This window comes from Neolamprologus brichardi, chromosome 23 (genome assembly GCF_056152115.1).
Source record: "Neolamprologus brichardi isolate AB-2024 chromosome 23, ASM5615211v1, whole genome shotgun sequence".
Lineage (NCBI taxonomy): Eukaryota > Metazoa > Chordata > Actinopteri > Cichliformes > Cichlidae > Neolamprologus > Neolamprologus brichardi.
In genome coordinates, this window is record NC_142125.1 from 26,795,479 (window position 1) to 26,816,220 (window position 20,742).

A 20,742-nucleotide genomic window follows, 5' to 3' on the forward strand; every position below is an offset into this window, starting at 1 on the left:
TTCATGCTTTTATTCCTGATTGATATAACATCAGTGTATATTCTGCATTGATTATGGGTCAGGTCCTCGGAGGGAAAAAAGAGACAGACTTTTTATTTTAGTGAAGTAATAACTTCATAAAACACGGATAACTGAAATGAGGTTGTGTAGCTCTTCTTATTAAACGCAGTCACATATCAGCTTAACTGAAATCTGTTGCAATCCCAGACTGTAGCCTTTAATAGGGACAGTCTGTCTGACAGAATTCCCGAATAACGCCACATTGGGGAAAAAAGACCTGCTAACTTAGAATTAGGAATAAGAGCGAGCGTGTAATTAAACGAGTTGTCATTCATTTACAATCCAATGCATATTCAAGCAGGCGTGCACACGAGAAAAGAATGAACTGGCTGTAACTAGTAGCTAGCTCTCCAAACAGCACCTACACTGCAATTACTGATGAGAGATAGGTGCATGCGTGTGTGCATATATGTGTGTGTGTGTGGATCTGCTAACTTAATGGCTGCGTGGACGCGACAGTCTAAATGTTTTCATCTGTAACGTTTTATCCTGGTTCAACTCACTCTGCCACTGTCACGCAGTAAACACACACTCGAGCAGCGAGGATGGAGGGAATGGGAAGAGGGAGAGAGAGAAAATTACCCACCAGCTCAAGTTCATTTTCCACGCCAGGTAGTTTTCCAGAATTCTGAGAATTTCGTTTCACTTTTTTTGATTATCGATTGCTGTGAATAAACAATTATGAGGAAAGCTGATGTTGGAACTGGAACTAATGGAGAGGAGCTGGAAGGATTGAGCAGACTTAAAACAGCGCACTGGGCCTTTCCATGGTGCAATTGAGCTACAGTTTTAAATATAATAAATCTAGTTAATGTGCGTGAATGGAATATTAGCGTCAGCGAGGTTGATCTACAGCATGTGTTTGCATCAACGCATCTACGGTGCGTCATTTCCTGAGCTTTAAATCAAGAGGCTCAAGATCAGAAAAACATCTGCGGGTTGCCTGATGTGTCACACAGAATTCAGCCCCAGCCGTTTAACAGGGGGCGGGGGTGAAAAACACAGCTTTTAAGAGTATATAACAGTCTGGTATTTCAAATATCCTCATTGGGTCATACTTTTAACTTGACCCCTTTGGCAGGAAGTTAGTGTTTTTAGATGCAAACTGAAATTCATTGTCTAATTCACGTTAAGCATTTATCTGTTGTTGTTTTTTTCCCCTCTTCCTGAATTACCTTTTTTCCCTCTCTCTCTCTCTCTACTGAGTAACACAAAGGCCAACTCGTCAATACAAGTGAGGGACAGCAATGCAATCGCAAATGCCGAAAATCAGAAGAATTTGTTGGGTTTTTTCTTCATTATGTGCCAGTAAAAGTGAATAAAATCAGCTATTAATGAAGCTATTCAAGACTAGGACTGGAATAGCATTGCATACACACCCCTAAACACACACACACTCCGATGCTCACTGAGTGCAAAATATTTGGCGTTGCCAATAAAAAGTTGAATAGTCTGTCTGGAATTCAGTTAAGCGGTGTTTTTTTATTTCGTTTATATTTATGAAAATATGCACAATTAAAGTGTACAAAGAGACTCTTTTCATTATGTTTATCAGCAAAGAATTCCTAATTAAGAAAAGGGGAGAGGCAGGGCATCATTATTAGGTGTTCACCTATCGCTCTCTTGTGGTTGCTTCACGCAACTACACCGGAGTCAAAGTAGAGGAGATGTTGCTTGGTGATGTTCCTCTGTTAGCTCCAGAGTTACTATAAAAACAGACAACTTTTTAAAAGCAGTTGACTCGCAGTCTTGTAGACATCTTGTCTTCTCGATAATCATGTCCATCAATGCCTCATCAAGGAAGCTGTAATAATTTTTTTTTTTAACCAAACTAACAGATACTAAAATGAACTATATTTCCTCTCTCTCTCTCTCTCTCTCTCTCTCTCTCTATATATATATATATATATATATATATATTTTTTTTTTTTTTACTTTATTTTAGTTAGCTTTCCAACCTCACCAAATCAGTTCAATTATTTTTTCCTTTTTTGTAGTCTAGTTTAGTTTTAAGGTACCTATAATACCCATAGTTAGCTCACTCAAACGAAATTAATACCGAGTCTGCAGAGTTATACTTAAAATGTGCTTAATATAAAAAATAACAAGAAAGAAAGAAGAAATTCCTCTTTCTGAATGCATAAAAACAAGCATTCACATATAAAACTTCACAAATAACAACTAAAATAAATGTTCTAAATTAATAAAGTACATTTAAAATGAAATTAATTTTAAGAATGATATTAAATGTCTTGTAAATATTCAAGGAACAAATAGTACTAAATCGGTGAGAAAAAAAATCATTTTATTCGAAAATAAATATATTTGTGCTTTTATAAAGCTTCACTCGTATTTGATTGGCACCACGCTGTTGTGTAACACGATTTAGCACGTTTTACTTAGTAATTTGACTGTGGATTGTGGCCGTGAACGCAACGGAGCAGATTGGGGCCAAACCATATCTACTCCGTTGCGTCCTACCAAAACAGGAAGTTTTCAAGAGTTTGGACCTGCAAGCTAGCCACCTAGCCTGCGGGGTACATTCGGAAATTACTATGACTTTTCAAATGTTTTAATCTAGTGGACAACCTGTCACGAACAGAAGTAACGTATACCTTTTTCAGCTGCTACTGGGAGTAAATATATATATCGGCTTATGTTTGTGCTGTGTGACTTAAACGCCGTGTCAGAAGTTTGAAGGTTAGCCGAGTAGCTAGCTCCTGAGCTAGCGTTAGCTTAGTCACGAAAGCCATCGGTTTGTACGGAGCCTGCCTGCCTGCCCTGTCAGGCTGATTCTGTACGGTTAGCCACAGGGCTGGGCTTTGATTTACAGTCCAACCTGTCAGCTTTTCGTCTTTTACCTATCCAGTCCGGGCAGCTCACCAAGTGGCACCGTAACATGAAGTTATGGAGGAGCGGAAGCTAAAAAGAAAGAGTCCCAGGACTTCCACCAGCGCGGCGCCTCCGTCCGGTGGCTCTGGCCGGAAGAATAGCGCTTCCACTGGAGGACGGCACCTTGGCTACACGGGGACTCACTCCAGCCAAAAGAACAAGAGCAGGAGGTAGTAACAGTGTAGTTACAATGATTTAACATCTCAATATTTTTCAGTTTTACCCAGCATTAACCGAACTGGGGTTGTTGACTTGTATTCACTCTGCCTGTATTTGCTTCTGCCTGTTTTAGGGGAGTGAAGGATAAACCCAGGTATCAGCAGGGTTTGGGTGGTAAAGCTAGTCAAAACCAGGGCCAGGCAACACCGATCGTCCAGCACTCTTTTCTCACAGATGTTTCAGATGTACAGGAGATGGAGAATGGCCTGCTCAGTCTCCTCAACGACTTCCACTCAGGGAAACTACAGGCATTTGGTAATTCCCACTAAAAACAGGAACGTTTTACCAGAGCACACACTGACTTTCATATATCCAGTAATAGAAATTATCCTATACACTTAGAGAGATATATGATAGATACGGATAACTGAGGACTGTTTTTGTCTTAGGCAATGAATGCTCTATTGACCAAATGGAACATGTGAGAGAGATGCAGGAGAAGCTGGCACGCTTGCACTTTGACCTCTATGGTGAGGTGGATGAAATGCCCGAGGATCAGAGGAAAACAGCCTGCGACACCAACATGGACAAGTTGCTCCTTAATGTAAGGCCACTGTGACATAACTCATAAAATATTCTTTTCATAGCCCGTGGCATGCTGCCTGACAGTTTAACAGTGTTGCCAAATAATCCGTTCACTGATGTCATGTAACTACTCAGTATCCCTGCAAGGATTTAGCTGCTTATCCTCCGGCAAGTGTTAAACTCTTAAAGAGTTTAGTCAGCTGGCTTCATGCTGAAAAGGATAAAGTCTGGAATCTCATTCTGCAATCATTTTTTTTTTGCATTTGTAGTGAAGTAAAACATGTTATTTTTTTCTCCACAGCTGGAGGAGCTGAGTTCTTCCATGTATCCTTTTGTCTTCGCCCTTAATAAGTTTGAAATAAGCTCACGTTTAACAGCTGCTGTAACTTTTGTATTTCTTGACATCGCTTCTCCAGTCAGAAACTGAATCTAGCCGACACACAAGAGATCCCGAGGACTGCGAGCGTGTGACTTCCGTCGCCCCAACATTTCTCAATCAAATTTGAGCCGACTATTTCATTTATAGTACCTATGGGGGTCTATAAGTATGGGGGGTTGAAACTGCCATAATCAATAAATGCAAAATAGCTATATATGTATATATATATGCAATTAAATGAACCAAAATATAGTAAAATAAATAAATAAATAAATAACAGTAATAATAAATTGACCATATATGGCACATTTGCTTTAAGTTGCTTTTGTACTTATTTACCTTTATATTAATTTTAACTTGCTGACTTACACATTTGAAAGTTTTTACTTACTCATTTCCTCAAACATTTCTTTATGCATTTTTCTGTCACATATTGTGGCTGCCTTTAGCTAAAAGTCTGCACAACGAAATTTGCATAAACAAATGGGGAAAAAAACAAAAAAAAGTAAGTCTGGGGCTAAAAAAAAAATTGAATATGCATATATATACATAAATTATCAAGCATCCAGACTTCTTTACTAAGTAAATGCAGAAGCAATTTAAAACAAATATCTAATTTAACATTTAATAAATAAATAAAATTTCAGCAATGAAAGTAGTTTCTATATTTTTTCAATCTTTTTTGTACATTTAATGGCATATAATTCTTTTTTTAAACAAATCATTAATTTATTTTTGATTTAGGTAGTTTCTATCCTTCATATATAAGGTGTCAGCAGTGTTGATTGTATGTATTGCAATGGAAATGGCAACAAAGCGTTCCCTGTTTGTACAGGGGGAGGGATGTATTGTAAGATAATCTAATAGGGATGCACCACATTACCCCCCCCCCCCCCCCCCCCCTTCTTTTTTTTAAACAATAGCTAATATTGAATGGAAATCTCTCTGGTCTGATCTTACTAAGACAGCAGGATGTTAACTTACCTGAGACGTGGCTGCATCCAAGGGAGGTTTGTGTTCTCTGAGATCTTTAGCTAATGTGCAGTATTCTCTATATCGGCTTTGGTGCATCCCTGTATTGTTTAAAGCCAAGCCGTAGTGCGTTCACTCATTTCCAAGCAGTTTAGATTTACAATACATTGCTAACCAAAGTGATACCATTCACCTGAAAGTGAAATGATTGTAAACTTGCTCCTTTGACATTACTCAGACGTATGTAGATCACTTGTGTTGCACTGATCTCCTCACAGTAAGAAACAGAGCTGGACTTTTCAAAGTCTAGGCATTAGTTTCTAATTGTTTCTCAGTATTAGAGCTTTAAACAACAGCATAGATTTAAAAATTCTTAAACCAGCCAAAAATAACATAAGGACCCGGTGAGTACTGAGAGTAGTATGTTAATTCCAGTTTGCGATTTTTGCATATGATTTTTGCTGAGTGGACTTGGTCCATTTCAGTATATTTGCACATACCCATGCGACACACAGCATGCACTGCACACGTTATCACTGGTGTGTTGTTTTGACGCTGGAGAAGACTAAACAGTCCAAATGTTGTCATCACAAACAAGCCTTAATTTAATCATTTAATCATTTTTTGCCTTATTGGTTCTAAACTTTAAGTGATTTTAGGTGAGTCTAGGTTTGGATTCAGAGTTTTGATAAGATAATTTGATGCTGCTTTGATTGTAAACCCTTTTTTCTTTTTCTTTTTTCTTGGACACTGTATTTTAACCTGTTTTTGGGGTGTTTAACCTGTTTGTTTTTTCCTCAATAAAGTTCTCTGTCTGAATTTCTTGGTTGCAGCTGTAAACTAAGACAATAGAGAAGTGAGTAAATAGGGTCATAACAGTACCTGGATTGGGGGAGGCGGAATTGATAGTTTTCCATTGTGCTCTTATTCTATCCGGGTCTGCTTTTACTGTATTGGGAGTATGTCTGGGATCATTGGGATCATCATTGTTAGGTGATGTGCCACTTGTACAGGTTTCTAAGGGAATACTCTTTGATCCTCCAAGCATTAAAGTCTGAACCATGAATTAATTGCCAGAAAATGGAGTATTTATTGAAGCATCTGACAATTTAAAAAAAATCACGAAATAATGATAATTACATTTCCATATATGTATAATTTGTATAATATTTTTCCAGACATTTTTTTGTTCCTTAAAAATGTATTGTGCAATCCTATGTAGGTTTTTCAGGGGGATTTAGGGGGTCACATTTATGACGTACAGCTCTTAAAAAAACATGTATCAAATGTGCCACACTAAGCCTTAAGTGGTTAAGTATAAAGTTTGTGTAGCGTTTGATGCTTTCATTTGTGATTGCTTACATGTGAACCCTGCGTGTTGAATTATTAATGTGCAGGAGGCACGGGAACGTGCTGTGTGCAGGAATGCAGGAATCCTTTTGTTGGTGCGTCTCTAAGGTGACTGACTGCACAGAACAGCACAAGGGGCGGCCTGGCAAGTGGACACTTGGCTTAAAGACATCAATCTGGAAATACATCGATCGGACTTTAAGTGAAGCGGAACTCAAGGTGCTTCCTCAAAAGTGTTTAAACCGTCTGTGCTAATGGAGGCGAGCCTGACATCAGCCCCTCACTCGGTGAAGCGGTGGCAGCTGAGCGGGACGGACTATGAGCCGCAGCAGGCCGGCACCCTGCTGTCTGACACCCGCTTCAGCAGCTGGACTCCCCTGAACAACAAGCGGATCAACCTGCAGGTTAGAAATGCTACGTGGGCCTTGGTCAACCCCCTGCAGATAAACTTTGTGATATTCTATTAGCCACAACATGTCACTGAAACCAGAGTTAATGCATTTCAGGACAGTGCAGGGCTTTATGAAAGCTACTGAATTCCTAATTTTGAAACCGGTTATGTTGCGGATCAAATTGACACATTTCAAAGTAAAATAATCTACAAAAATAAATAAATAATTAAAAGGTTTTTTGTGTTTTTTTTAAATATGAAGCTTCTGCTTGACTTAATAAGTTGCAATCAATATATATGTTTGTAATACAAAAAAAGAAACAGTCATGAAAAGTGAATTTTACGTGCAGGTATTTCCAATGTACAATAAAATGTTTTAATGTACATTTTTTTGTGAAAAACGAGCGGATATGTCCTTATTGAACCATGATCTGTGAGAAGTAAAGAACACAGGTGGACCAAATATTGATTGAAATGGAGTTAATAATGAGATATAAACAATGTTTATTTGAATTTATTGCTTTCTTGGATTGGATTGGATTGGATTGCCCTGGATAACTAAACATGCCCGAGGTCAAATTGACCCAGGAGCATCATTACTGTATCTGAGAAACAAACATAACTGAAGGGTTAAAAATAAGCATGGAACATAAAAAAAACAGGGTGAAGTTAAATCACTTCTTTTAACATAGCAAAATAAGTTTATTCTTAGAGATATGTTTATTAAATAAGGTAAACTGATTGTTTTTCCAATGGAGCCAGCATTTCTGTGTACATTGGTAGCTTGAGTATTTGACCATTAGAGGAAACTAATGCAATTCGAGGCCATACCTTGTATTTACTGCCCACACCTCTTATATAAAACCATCAGGAGAAATCTACTTTCATTACGCTTGTTTGCAAGAAATGTAATGAAAAGTAGCACCTAATATTTATCTTAGTTTATTTGAAATACTTGTGTATTTTGTCACAATCATTTCATTTTCTTCTCCAAAAGTTGATTCTGTTCATCTGGACGTAGCGTTTTGTGGGAGAAACGTTTCATCACTCATCCAAGTGACTTCTTCAGTCTCAGCTGACTGCAGGTTTCCCCAAATCTTATAAACGGTACATTTGCATAATGACTGAAACCAGCCCACTGAAGGAACAATGGGCTGGGAGGTCAGTTCCTTAAGCGATTTACTGAAACGTGCAAACTTACATGGAAATACAGTATATAACGCAAAAAAAAGTTTTTACAGTTCTAACAACCTTGATATTTGTTGTGACCATATTTATTTTTCAGCACTGTCTGAACTCTCTTAGGCAGCTTTCTTGTCATGTCTTTAAGTCGTCTTCAGGAATAGTTCTCCAGGCTTCTCGAAGGACATTCAAAGCTCTTCTTTGGATGTTTCTGCCTTTTGTTCTGTTTTGTTCTGGAATGTTTTGTAGATTTAATTAAAGTTATGAGAACAAAGTAGTAAAGTGCATAAAGATACAATTTAAAAGTGTTTTTTTGCTAAGTTGGTTATGTGTAGACACAGCAGTTGTTTATCCCTTAAGTTAGGTGCCTTTTATATACTTGAATTTAGGTCAGTGTTAAGTGGTTTAACAAGCAAAAAGCATTCCTCTGAAAATGGTCAGGTACAAGGACTGGACTGAAAATGAGTGAAAAAGTAGCCAATGTCCAATAAAACTTTGAAAGATGTGCAGAAAGCCTGGAGAACTATTGCTCAAGAGCACTTTAAAAAGTTACAAGGAATTCTGGCTAATTGGAAGCAAAATATTAAGAAATGAGAGGTGGCTTGAGGCTTTTGCACGCACTGAATGTGTCTATGTTGGTATCCTTTTTCCATTTTCCATACCAGTTATTTGAGGAGAGAGTGAATCTTGTGCTGCACTGGTTTGATCTGTGGACGGACAGACAGAGGAAACACCTGCTGCACTCTCTGCTCACTCGTTGCACCAAGTCACAGCTCAGGTAAAGTGGATTGTACACGTTTGTGTCCTAACCATTAATCTCAGCCTGAAACTGTAACTAGTAAAGTGTACACAGGTGCTCAGTTCAAACTGGAAACCTCTGTAACCTGAGCAGGTACTGCCGGGATTTGCTGATTGAGACGGTTCCGGTCACTAAAGTGGACCTTACGTCGGTGCTGCCTCGGTTTCTCTCCCTGTATGTGATGTCATTTCTGTCCCCACGTGACCTTTGCAAAGCTGCCCAAGTCAGCTGGCACTGGAGGGTTCTAGCTGAGCAGGTGAGAAGCCCTGAAGAGATCTGAAATGTATTCATACATCTTAATTGGGGTTTTATGAAACAAGTTAAATCCTCTTCTTCTTTCTAGGACTGTCTGTGGGCGGGCCGGTGCATCAGACGAGGCTGGTTCCTTCCTTACACTCCTGGAGAAAAAGAGTTTGGTGCATGGAAAAGTCACTATGTCTCCTGCCTCTCCACACTTGACTGGCTCACTCCACGGGAGGCAGCAGAGATGTATGGGACCCTCAACCAGCAAAGCACAGGAATGACAGAGGAGGAGGAAGAGAGGAGGAGGGAGAAGAGGATCAGGCAGCAAATCAGAGAAAAGCTTCGAGAGGAGAAGAGTGAGTGGAAAAGAAAAAACAGAAAAATGACAGGGTGTAGAAACTATAGCAACACATTTTTGAGGTGGTAAAATCTGGGTCTGTGTCGTGGGGGCAGTATTCTAAGTAGAAAAAGCCAGACCTCCCTCCCGGCTACCTCCGCAAGTTGTTCATGGAGGATACCAAGGCAAGTCAGCTGATATATTCTCTTCAGTGTGTCCGCTTACCTGGCGGGTGATCATTGTACCACGACGCACCTGCCTACCAACTTTGGTGGTAGTTGGGCGTTAGTCCATGGGGCCTGGCCTTCTGTGGGCCCACCACCTGCGTTAGGCACTGTAGGGTTCTGGTGAGCTGGGAGTTGGGCAGCAGTTGTGGGCAGAGATCCTGACGGTCTGATTCCTGACTAGTGAAAACAGCTCCTGGGACATTTCCTTTATAACTTTTTATAAATGTCATTACCGGCTTTGTGGGACTGAAAACAAATATAGAGACAAATCGAAAGGTTTCCTGTGTCAAACGTGTTGGATTTTTTATATCAGTTCAAAGTTCAAATCAGAATTGTGGATGAGTGGATCCGGGGCGGGCGTGGGGGTTTGGGGTGCGGGTGTGTCACCAGGGTGCAGGGGAGACATTCCCCCCCCCCCTCTGTCCTCTTCTGGCCACCTGTGCCTCAATTTTATCTCACAACTTAGACATCCACATTACTTACACTCTCATAACACACACACATATATATATATATATAGGGCCTTGAGGGTGGGCACGTTAACGGCGTCCAGTAGACGGTCTGTGTATTCAAACCTACCTCTGGCGCCGGTGCCCACCTCTCAATTTTAAATCCATGTAGACATTGAGGGTTCTTGGGAGGGGCCGTGCTAACACCTGCTGCTCTCTGGCAGCAGCACCATGCTCTCCCTTGTTTTAAACACACTTTAGAGCAACACGCAGCAACACTACACTTGAGCGGGAGGAGGGAGGTATGGGGTCTTAACACACCCCCGTTCTCTGCTAGCCATCGGGGCGGGGGGGCTGGGAAGAGATGCTGGCTGTCCGATTGGCCTCCCTGCTGCTGCGGAGCCTGGGGCGGTCTGCTTGCCTCCACCCCGGAGGGAAGGGTAACATCTCTTGGGTCTGGGTGCCGTTTCCCCCTCTGGGGGCGAGGATACCTGGACCCGGGGTATAGAGTATGTTTGGGGAGTGTGATTGTGTGTACATGTCCATTTACGTTTATTCCTATGTTGGGTGAGTGCTGAGTGTTTGTATATGTGTGCATGAGGGTGGGAATGCATGTTTGTGTCTGTGTGTGCCTGTTTGTCTGTGTCTATATGTCAGGTCGGGTCTTAGACTCCACCTCTCTGGGAACTCCCAGGCCCTCCAAGTGTGGAGGCCTATCTCCCCTCACCACACTCCCTGCCGGTGACTGATGCCCTCAGGGGTCGGTGCATTGTTGGTTCTTGGTGTCCGGGGCTGGGCGCTCAGGTCATGTGCCAGCTCACTCCCGGTGGCTACTTGGCGGGGCCTGGCGCCTGCTGCTCAGTCAGGCCTCTTCCGGGGCGCGGAGGGCCCTCGGGCCTCTGGCCTCTGTGCCTGCGGCTCGGTTCACTCTGGCACAGCTGGCTGCCGGCGGGCACGCCGGTGCAGCCCCCTCTAGTTTCTGCCCGGTGGCTACTGGGTGACCCCTCGTCTGGGTATCCTCAGCCCTTCCCATGAAGGTGGCACGGATGCCCCTCCGGTGGTCCTCCTTGGGCTCTTGCACTCTGGGGCCTCTGGATGTCTGGGGCCTGGATCTCCTCCATGCCTGCTTCATGCCCTGAGGGACAGGGCTATGGCTCTCTACATCCTCTTGCAGACCATTACATGGGGAAACCATTTGAATACAAGCGCGCCGATCCACACAGGTGTGCACACAGGTGTTCACTGTTTGTAGACTTAAATCACACCTTTCTTGGCTGCTACTTCAAAGCACATTGTGCGCTGTCTGTCCTGCGTGCTGCACAACAACATTCAATATTTAGTATTTACTGCTGTTTACACTTAGCTAGATTAATGCGATGGTGTTGTGTATAGTATGTTGCTTTGTTTTGTTTTTTTGGGTTTTTTTGCTTGTTTTCTATTCTTTTTCTCTCAACAGGTGATCCCGGAGATATTTTTTCCCCCCCCTTTCTCACTGTCCCTCTCCCCTTCTGTTTTTCTTTTCCTTCCTCTTTCTTTCTCCCTTTCCTATCCCTCACTCATGTCTGTCCCGTCTGTAACAACTGAAAATAAAATAAAATAAATAATAAAAACAAAGGTCGATCAAATGGACCAATACGGCAATGCCATGATGATCCATTTGGCAAAATAAATCCATTGGGTATCCTTGTTGGTCTTCAGACAACAATTCTGACGGCTAAAGAACCAAATGGGACAGGCAAAAAAAAAACAAAACAAAAAAAAAACAAATCAGAATTGTGGATGTTCTGAACTAAGACTGCACTATTTCTAACTCCCTTCATGCGTCTCATAATTCAGTGAGATGTGCCTGAATGGTTATCATCCATTAATAGGTTCATTTGGTTAATTCGAATACAGTTGGTTTGTTACTAGTAAGCGAATGGTAGTGTTTACTCAATCTTTTATTCTGTGTTTTGTCCTGTCTGTGATCTCCTTTACGTTTCTCTTTCCCCTTCAACCTCTAATGCGTAATGGTAGATGACTGCCCCTCCCTGGGTCTGTTGGAAGGAGGGAGTTCTTCATTCCCACCATCTCAAAGGGGGTCATTTGGGTTTTACTGTAGGATTTTTACCTTTCAGTACAAAGCACGTTAAAGCGACTTATCTTATGATTTAGTGTTAAATACATAAACCTGAACTGAATGAATGTTGTTGAATGTGTTTAATGAATGTGATTAATATATTTTATTGATTATCAAACAGTTCATCTTTGCCTTTCCAACTCATTGCTAAGCACAAAACGCTCCTGATTAGTAAAAACTCGCCCTTACTGGCAGATGCATGTACTGTATCTGTGATATCTGTAGGACTATCTGTGAGTGCCAGGAGACCCTGGGGCAGCTACACAAAGCCAGAAATAGCCAAAGGTGGAGGTACCCAGAAAGGGAGACCCGAGTCTGGCCTAACATTCGTCTCTCAGCCCTCCCTCTCCTGGCCTCTGAGGAGCGTTGGCTCTTCCAGTCACTCTCTCAGCCTGGAAAGAGGACAGCCCACAAGTGCACCTCAGACCTGGGAGAGAGTCCAGGCCTCCAGCATTAGCAGGTGATTGTCTAACCACATATTAGATGAACCTCACTTAGCTTCAACCACAGTTAGTGGACTCTGCATGTTGAATCTTCAACATTACATTACCCACTGTACCGTTGTTATAAAGGGGAAATTTATCCCTGGAGACCAAAGCCATATTTGTAGCATCCTGTATACATGTTTATTTCTGTTGTTTAGTTTGACTTTTTACAATGGCGTCTACTGGGAGTGACTCATTTTTGTAGCCAGCTTTGAGCGGCACTTCTTCGTGTTTCGGCTCTGGAGGTTTCAAAGTCTATTTTGAATCGATTGAAGTGTACAAAATACTTTATATACACTGAATAACTTATCTGTGAGCACATGTGAAGACATCTGTATAATATAATGTCACAGTATGCTGAAAGCAACATGCATTTTCATCTTTCAGCGAAACACTGATCAAAACCCGAGGAGCGTTGTCGTCTTTTATCTACAGACCTGCACAGCCTCACACAGTCTCTCCCCTTCACCTATCCGCTCCTGCCCTGCTATTGCTCATCTCCAACAGAATTCCTGCATATGAGGTGAATCCACATCATCATCTATTTATTTATTTATTTTTCCTGAAACAGAGCAGACATAAAACACTCCCGCGAGTGCAGAAATAAAATGCACAATGGGAAGATGAATAAATAACATTCCTCCCCGTCCGCTCATTTTAATCTAGCTGGTGCTGAGCGGAGTGAAGCCCGGTGTGACTGCGGTTCTCTATGACCATAGAGGGACTCTCTCATCTCTGCTAACCCAGGTGGAGAGGGCTATTTCTGGGAAACCAGCTCAGAGGATTGGCCTGCTAGCTTGCGGAGGAACACAGGACATTCACCTGCTTCACAGTGAGACTCAATCACAATGAGTAAATTCATGTGCACACACTGCAGGAGTTTGTTCTGGACTAACTGGACTAAAGTCCTCTGCTGACATTTTGAAAACATTTTAACAAAGTGGTACCTGCCATTTTAATCCATTGACCAAAACTTAGCCCAAGAGATATTACTTCTCTATTACACTATTTTGCTGACCTACTATGTAATTCTGCCCTGACTTTTCAGACTCTAGCCTATCAGAGAAGACTCTACTGACTCCTGATCATAGGGAATTCTGGGAAAAACTGTGTGGCATGGTGGCTCCAACTGAGGAAGGAGGAGGGATTGACATATTCTGCCCGCTGGCTGCATCTGGTAGCAGATGTTACAACACACACACTCTTCTCTCTAATCAGCATTTTCTCATTAACGTCAGCTCCCTCCTACTTCGCCTCCTGTTTTCTCTTCTGCAGCATCAGGAGTGACTCTCCTTCAGAATCTCTCCACTTTGACTGGTCTGGAGGTTCGGGCACCGGTGGGTGTGGCCACCGGGAATTTCCAGAACAGTGCGTAACCCCTTAAACTTTGACCCTAAGCATAGGAATATTCCCCTCCCCTGTCATTGTTTCGTAGACTACAGTATCCCTCACAGTGTGTGTTTCTTTAAACATACTTCATCTTCTCCCAGTCCTCAGCGAGTGGTCTGACGGCAGTGTGCCTACTGGCCTCTCAGAGAACCAGCCAGCACTCCCGGCCCTGCAGTATGTGTGTGAGGCTGTACTGCAGGGCTGGTGCACACAGGCTCATTGGATGGAGGAGGCTTTGGTAGAGCTGAGGAGCACCTTAGGGCTACAGCTACAGTGGACCAGCCTCCAGGCCAGGGGCCGAGCTCTGGGTGAGTTTCATGTACGTGTTGATTTGTGTCGTGGTGTAGAGGTAGAGCAGATCGTCTGCTAATTAGAAGTGCAGTGGATCTTTGGCCAAGATGCTGAACCCCTGGTTAAAAGGATTTAACTGTAGAGAAAAGCATTTGTATGAATAAGAAACGTCTTTGAGTGCTAAATATAAATAGAAAAGTACTATATAAGTAGCAGTCTGGTTAAATTCTATTTTTCTAGGCTATTTTCTGTGGGAGAGAATCCGCCTTGATGAGATTTGTGTGTCCAGAGATCTCAGCGAGGCTCTGATCGAAGGACTCACTGCTCTGACCAGAGAGGAGGAGGTGGGAATTACTGTAGAGCAGTTTGTGTAATGGACAAGTTCAACAGAAAAAGAAAAAAGTAATTGGACATAACTCACATAAGAGTGTTTGTGTGTGTGTTTTTTAACCTTCTCTTACACCTTCAGACCCGACCTGTGGAGTTTCTTTCCATCTTTCTGAAAAACTGGAATGAAGAGAAGAAGGGACAAGAGGGTAATGGAGAGGACAGCAGTGGAGCTGCTGGTGGTTCACAGACATGCTTCACCGTGATACCTGATCTACCACAGGTGTGTCTGCTTTAAACTGCCCCTTGTAGTGGAAACTCAAGGAGAACAATTAATTCATCTTTTCTTTCTTTTGGTTTTAGATGGTTCTGGATTGGAGAGGTGCAGCTGTGAGAGAGCTGCACCACAGCGAGTGTCTTTATCTGGGAAAGCTGAGCGCTGTGCTGAAGGTATACTTTAGTTTTGTTTGTTTTTGTTATCTGCAAGTGCCAGACCTTAACAATCAGTGGTAAAACAATATTCCTTCAGAACTAAAACATATATATACATCTGTCTGAGCAAGTCCAGAATACAGGCATCGATTATTTAATATATGCAAACCACACAAAGTGAATTTTAAGGGCAACCACAACCCTGCAAGTCCATTTTTGTCCATTTTGACACTTACAGTGTTTATGTTGACATCAGAGAGAAGAAAGCTTTCAGTATTTAGAAATATTCATTTGATATGTGTCGTCTGCGCTGAAGGTGTACAAGGAGCCTCTCACAGCAGCTCTGAACTCCAACAGAGCCATTCTGAGCTATGCTGACATCCATGTTGTCCTCAGTCCTGTTGCACAAATACTGGAGCTCAACAGGTACAAACAAATACACACACACACACACACACACACATGTATATATTTATATATATACATGTAGCGGTTCCGAATGACAGGAACATCAGGAAGAAGGAACACGAGAAGCTCGAGAAATACCAAGGGCTCAGAGAAGAGCTCGAGAAGATGTGGAGGGTGAAGGTGACGGTGGTTCTAGTGGTAATCGGAGCACTAGGTGCAGTGACTCCCCTGTTGCCAAAGTGCTTGCTCATAGGGGGTCATATAATTGTGCCTTGAGGTGACTGTTGTTGCGATTTGGTGCCATATAAATAAAATAGAATTTAATTGAATATGTAAGGTGACTTCAAAACAAGCCAAATCTCCACAAAACACTTGCTCCAGGTCAGAGGTGGAAACAGTATCCACCTGACCTGGAGCAAGAGTCAAAAGACAAAGCAAACTGTCTCCAAACATCAGTTAGATCCCGGACGAGCCCCTAATTGCCGGCCAATGACAAGGATGTGAGACCAAGCAGGGTGTGTTGCCAATCATTATTTTATTCACTAAATCAAATAAATAAATAAACATGTGATATGAGGAGATGTTAGGATAATGAATGCTCAAATGAGTGAAATGTATGCGTGCTGGTATTGGCACTAGTGTGAAAAAAACAAAACCTGGATGTGTCATTCCTCGAAGGGATCGAGGGAAATGATGGCCTTCTCAGGCCACACAGGTGTAACACAGTCAACTTAACCACCCTTTAAGTTGTCTGTCTGTGTGGATATGATGCGGGAGACATGTTTGTGTGTACTTCACAGGGTGTTTCAGGCTGATTTACAGGTGCGGCTACAGCAGTGGGGTGCAGAGAAGTGTATTGGAGATGTTTTAGTGAAGTTCTGCTCAAAACTTAAAGTCTACACAAACTACCTCAACAACTACACCACTGCCATCCACACCATTGATAAGGTAAAGCCAGTGTCTTTTTAAACAAAGAACATTTGTTTAATCGTACATAACTTGAAATTTAGCAGAAAGGGTTTACATGACAATTAACAATCAATGCCATCATCATGTTGCATAGCAACCACCTACCAAAGGGCTAAAATAACCAATTTCTAGTATTTCTAGCACCTTTAACCTCTTATAAAAGCATTATATAAGCGTTTTCATTTCATGGCCAGCAGCACAAACAGGTCAAACATTACTGCAGTTTATAATAATTTTAATGGTACATAATGTATTCTTTGGGTTTCAGATTTGGCTAGCTGAACGTCGAGATTTTATTTATTTTGATTGAGGTTGAATTTTTTTTTTTATTGAGTAATCTTCCCTTTACGAAGGCCATGCAAAGTGGCTCATACAGGTATGAATAAAGGATACGATTAAAACGAGTTTGTTCTGGTTTACGGAAGATGCAGTACACACTATTGTTCGGCTCTAATAGTTAAACACAAAAATATATTTGAATTTAATTGTGGTGTATCTGTTCATGTATTTTCGTCAGTGCAGGGAGAGCAAACCATCATTTCGAGCTTTCTTGAAGAGATCTGACAGAACACTTGCAACTCACATGCTGAGGTAAGAGCAGACACAAAGCTTTTATTTGCTATTATGCATACCTGCCTGCATGTATCAAACCACAGTCTTTCAAAGTACGTCTGTGTTTATGAAGCCTACAAGAGCTGCTGCTGTGTCCAGTGTGGAGGATGCAGGAGTATGTGACTCTGCTTCAAGCTCTGTCCTTGCACACACACCCCGGTCATCCTGACCACGCACATCTCCGCTCTGCCCTCAACACGCTGCTCCAGTTCAGAGAGTTCATACACAAGGTGACGCATGAACAGAGAGCTATAAGACATGTAAATGCCTCTGTTGTGGAGGTGCTGGCTCTCCTCTTATGCATATGTACTTTGTTGTGTTCAGTTAAAGCGCACCTCAGAGGCAGACAGACTGATAGAGGAAACGCAGCGACAGATTCAAGGCTGTCCGGTAAAAAATACAAAAAACACACATAGCTCTTCCTCTCTCTTCATGCCTCTAACTCTTTAATAATTTATCATATATGCTCAAAACCATATATTTGTGTGTGTGTGTGTGTGTGTGTGTGTGTGTGTGTGTGTGTGTGTGTGTGTGTGTGTATAGAACCTCAGTGAAGAAAACAGGCAACTAATAATGACTCAGGATGCTGCTCTGCACAGGAGCCCTGATGAGCAGATACCGGATTCTCTCAAGTAAAAACACCAATTTTCTTTCAGACAGCAGATGTATGACTAATATTTTTACATTCTTCAATGTTCACGATGCTACGTGCTCAGATTCAGACTATTTTGTAACCATGTGTATATTTGCAGTTTAATAATGTTCTTCTTTATGTAACTTTGCATGCGTATGTACTTTGTCTGTTTCATTCAAATGCTTAGTAGCACTTTTTAATACGGCCCACAACTGAGGGTGTAATTCCTTTGTAATTAAATGGAATTTCAAATTTAAGCAGACTGTAAGTAATTTTAATTAAGTATTTTAAGTATTACATAACTTCATGTATTTACGGGAAAGAAAGAAGAATTGCGTTGTAAGTAATTTTAAGTACTGTTTAATGTTTTGTTAATTTTGTGAAAAAACCCAACATCTCCCTGTCTTTCAAGCGAACTACGCTGCACTTTTCTGGGTGTGGACTATATTATGTGGTGGCTTAATCTTGCCTAACTTCCAGGTATTTTACATGAAAGAAGACACTTCCTTTAAAAGTTATGTTTGTGAAAGAGAAAAAAAGGTTATACTTGGCTCCATTATAAGATAAGATAAGATAAGATAGGAAGAACTTTATTTAACCTGAGGGAAATTCTTTTGTCATACACATGCTCAATGCACCAAGAAAGACAGAGAACAGAGGAATAACATATACAATAAGAATAGTAGTATACAGTAGGATAGTGCAAAATATAATATCAATTAACTCTAACAAAGTAACAATATAACTATATCCTGAAAAATAAATATCTTAGCTATCAGTGCAGGTGATTCTAAAAGTGACATAGTATTGTGCAACTGAATAAAAGAGAGTAGCAGCATATTATGGGGAGATGAAACAAACATTCGATGAAATACTGTTGGGTGATATTGCACGGTTTGAATGGGAACAGAATAACTTTGCTATTAGTCCTCAGGAAGATCACCGACAGAGCGAGGAAGAATTGTATAGTCTTATTGTCACCGGTATGAAGGATTTTCTGTGGCGGTCAGTTCTGCATTTCGGAGCGATGAGTCTTTTGCTATGTGTGCTCCCATGGTCCATAATGGAGGCGTGCATGGGGTGGGAGGAGTTGTTCATGATACAAAGAAGCTTTTTTAGCATTCTCCTCTCAGACACCAGGTTCTCCAGTCTGACACCCAGAACAGAACCAGCCTTTTTAATCAGCTTGTTCTGCCTGTTGGCATCAGTTGTCTTCATGCCACTGCCCCAGCACACCTTTACTTTTTATTGCTTTACCTTATGACATTTATATTGGTCAAATAAAAGAAATATTAGAATTAACTGAATTCAACTGAACAATAGAATGTCCATCAAGTACATCAACATAATGATTATTAAATAAAGAAAAAAATAAAGATGTAAAAACAAAAGACAAGTTTAATACACTCCATAGTACGTCCTCTGAACTGAAAGTTGCAAGTTGGGAAATAGTGTTTGTTTTTCTGCAAAATTGCCATGACATTGCACACTACCTGAAATTACTTGCCCAGTACTTACATTTACTTACAGTACACAGTATAATTACATTTTAATTTGAGATAAAATACTTTAAAATTCCATTTTATTACAGGGGAATTACACCCTTAGTCGCAGGCCGTATTATAAAGTGCTACCAAATGTTTTTGAACTAATCCTTTGCCGTAGGACTTATGAGCACGTCTGTGATGTGGGCCTCTTCCTGCTCAACAATGCTTTGGTGTTGACTCTGCAAAATGTGCGGCACACACCTTTCACGCTGGCTCACCAGAGCACGCACACATTTCTGGCCTCTGTGGCTCTCACCAGCCTGTCTGTGAGAGAGATCAGGCACACACGCTGTGAGTTTTTCAGTGTTTGCTGACCTCTAGTGGGTAAAATAAGCACCTTTAATTCTAAAGCTTACAACTTTATTCATGTATTTCTCTGTAGATGTGAGCCATGCCTTTGTCCTCGAGGGTCCCTGCCACTCCTGGGTCTGTGCCACACAGAGAGGCGAAGAGAGACGGCACTTCCTATCTGTGCTGCGTTCAGCTATAGAGTGTGCTTTGGCAGGACATCAGTGACAGCGAGGTTTGGAAAAAGACTGTTTGACTGTTTTTGTGTCAAAAGGTTTTTGGAAACTAAAATTTATGAAGGAAATTCTATTTTAATGTCGTAGTTAAGTGTAAATATGTAGACCATCTGCCAGTGTTTATATTTAATTGATGCTACTTTTACTGTGACTGTACTTCTGGAGCTGGATAGTTCTAAAATATGCAGTATTAGAAATCTCATATGTTTGCATTCATAAGATGAAAAATGACTCAGTACACATTTCTACACATACTTACATCTTGTGTAGCAGATGGCCGCCCCTCCCTGAGCCTGGTTCTGAGTTTTTCCTTCCCACCGTCACCAAAGTGCTGCTCATAGGGGGTCATATGATTGTTGGGGTTTTCTCTGTATCTATGAAGCACCTTGAGGTGCCTTTTGTTGTGATTTGGCGCTATATAAATAAAATTGAATTGAAATTGAATTGAATTTACATCCTTATACTTCATTTAGCGATACAGTTATTCATTAGACATTAGACATTTTCACACAGTTTCACATGCTGTCTTGACCTTTTCTTAGCATTACCAAGCAGAGCTGTATGTTGAGTCAGATCAGACATTAAACAGACTTCATCCTACCAGCTCCCAGGTTCAGAGTCTGTGTAATCTCTGACTGGTGTGAGAAAAACACAGGTAACTGTCTGAAAAATGTAAAGTAGGCTGTTGCCTCAACTGATGTATTTCTGGTAGTTTTGTATGATATGAGAAAGGTCTGATAAAGAACAGTGGTGCTCTAAGTCTTGTTTTTTGGTGTAATAAATGTAATAAATGTAATACAGCATGAAAAAAACCACAGTCCAAAAGTTTCATTTCCCCCCCCCTTTCTTATGATCCTAAAATTTCAAAACATGCAGAGTAACATGCAAAAAACTGATTTTGTTAATCAGTATTTCTTTATTTTGTATTAAATTCTGTATCAAAGATACATTTATTAATGGGGGAAACTGATAAATAGTCC

At 41.2% G+C, this 20,742-nt stretch overlaps 2 protein-coding genes across 2 annotated transcripts; both read left to right on the forward strand.

Moving 5' to 3' along the window:
- The first annotated feature begins 2,502 nt into the window (after nt 1-2,502).
- On the forward strand, nt 2,503-6,113 carry ccdc28a (coiled-coil domain containing 28A). Its single transcript, XM_006792807.3, has 5 exons — nt 2,503-3,122; nt 3,245-3,426; nt 3,561-3,715; nt 3,998-4,020; nt 4,113-6,113. Exons 1-5 carry the CDS (start codon nt 2,968-2,970, stop codon nt 4,165-4,167), a joined length of 570 nt encoding a protein of 189 aa, XP_006792870.1. The 5' UTR covers nt 2,503-2,967; the 3' UTR covers nt 4,168-6,113.
- A 106-nt stretch (nt 6,114-6,219) lies between these two features.
- Nucleotides 6,220-20,368, forward strand: ect2l (epithelial cell transforming 2 like). Its single transcript, XM_006792805.3, has 21 exons — nt 6,220-6,801; nt 8,636-8,748; nt 8,863-9,025; nt 9,113-9,368; nt 12,370-12,604; nt 13,017-13,152; nt 13,296-13,461; nt 13,678-13,806; nt 13,905-13,997; nt 14,120-14,326; nt 14,550-14,653; nt 14,779-14,919; nt 15,000-15,086; nt 15,385-15,494; nt 16,277-16,424; nt 16,963-17,036; nt 17,131-17,287; nt 17,382-17,447; nt 17,601-17,689; nt 19,357-19,529; nt 19,621-20,368. The coding sequence occupies exons 1-21, from the start codon at nt 6,652-6,654 to the stop codon at nt 19,752-19,754; spliced, it is 2,931 nt and encodes a 976-aa protein (XP_006792868.2). The 5' UTR covers nt 6,220-6,651; the 3' UTR covers nt 19,755-20,368.
- Nucleotides 20,369-20,742: the final 374 nt, after the last annotated feature.

Excerpts from the sequence above, each read along its gene's own strand:
- ccdc28a (XM_006792807.3), top strand. The coding sequence starts at position 2,968 with ATGGAGGAGCGGAAGCTAAAAAGAAAGAGTCCCAGGACTTCCACCAGC. Across the intron at positions 3,123-3,244 it reads CAAAAGAACAAGAGCAGGAG|GGGAGTGAAGGATAAACCCA; the intron begins GTAGTAACAGTG and ends TGCCTGTTTTAG. Across the intron at positions 3,716-3,997 it reads TGGACAAGTTGCTCCTTAAT|CTGGAGGAGCTGAGTTCTTC; the intron begins GTAAGGCCACTG and ends TTTTCTCCACAG.
- ect2l (XM_006792805.3), top strand. The coding sequence starts at position 6,652 with ATGGAGGCGAGCCTGACATCAGCCCCTCACTCGGTGAAGCGGTGGCAG. Across the intron at positions 12,605-13,016 it reads CAGGCCTCCAGCATTAGCAG|CGAAACACTGATCAAAACCC; the intron begins GTGATTGTCTAA and ends TTCATCTTTCAG. Across the intron at positions 17,037-17,130 it reads CTTGCAACTCACATGCTGAG|CCTACAAGAGCTGCTGCTGT; the intron begins GTAAGAGCAGAC and ends GTGTTTATGAAG.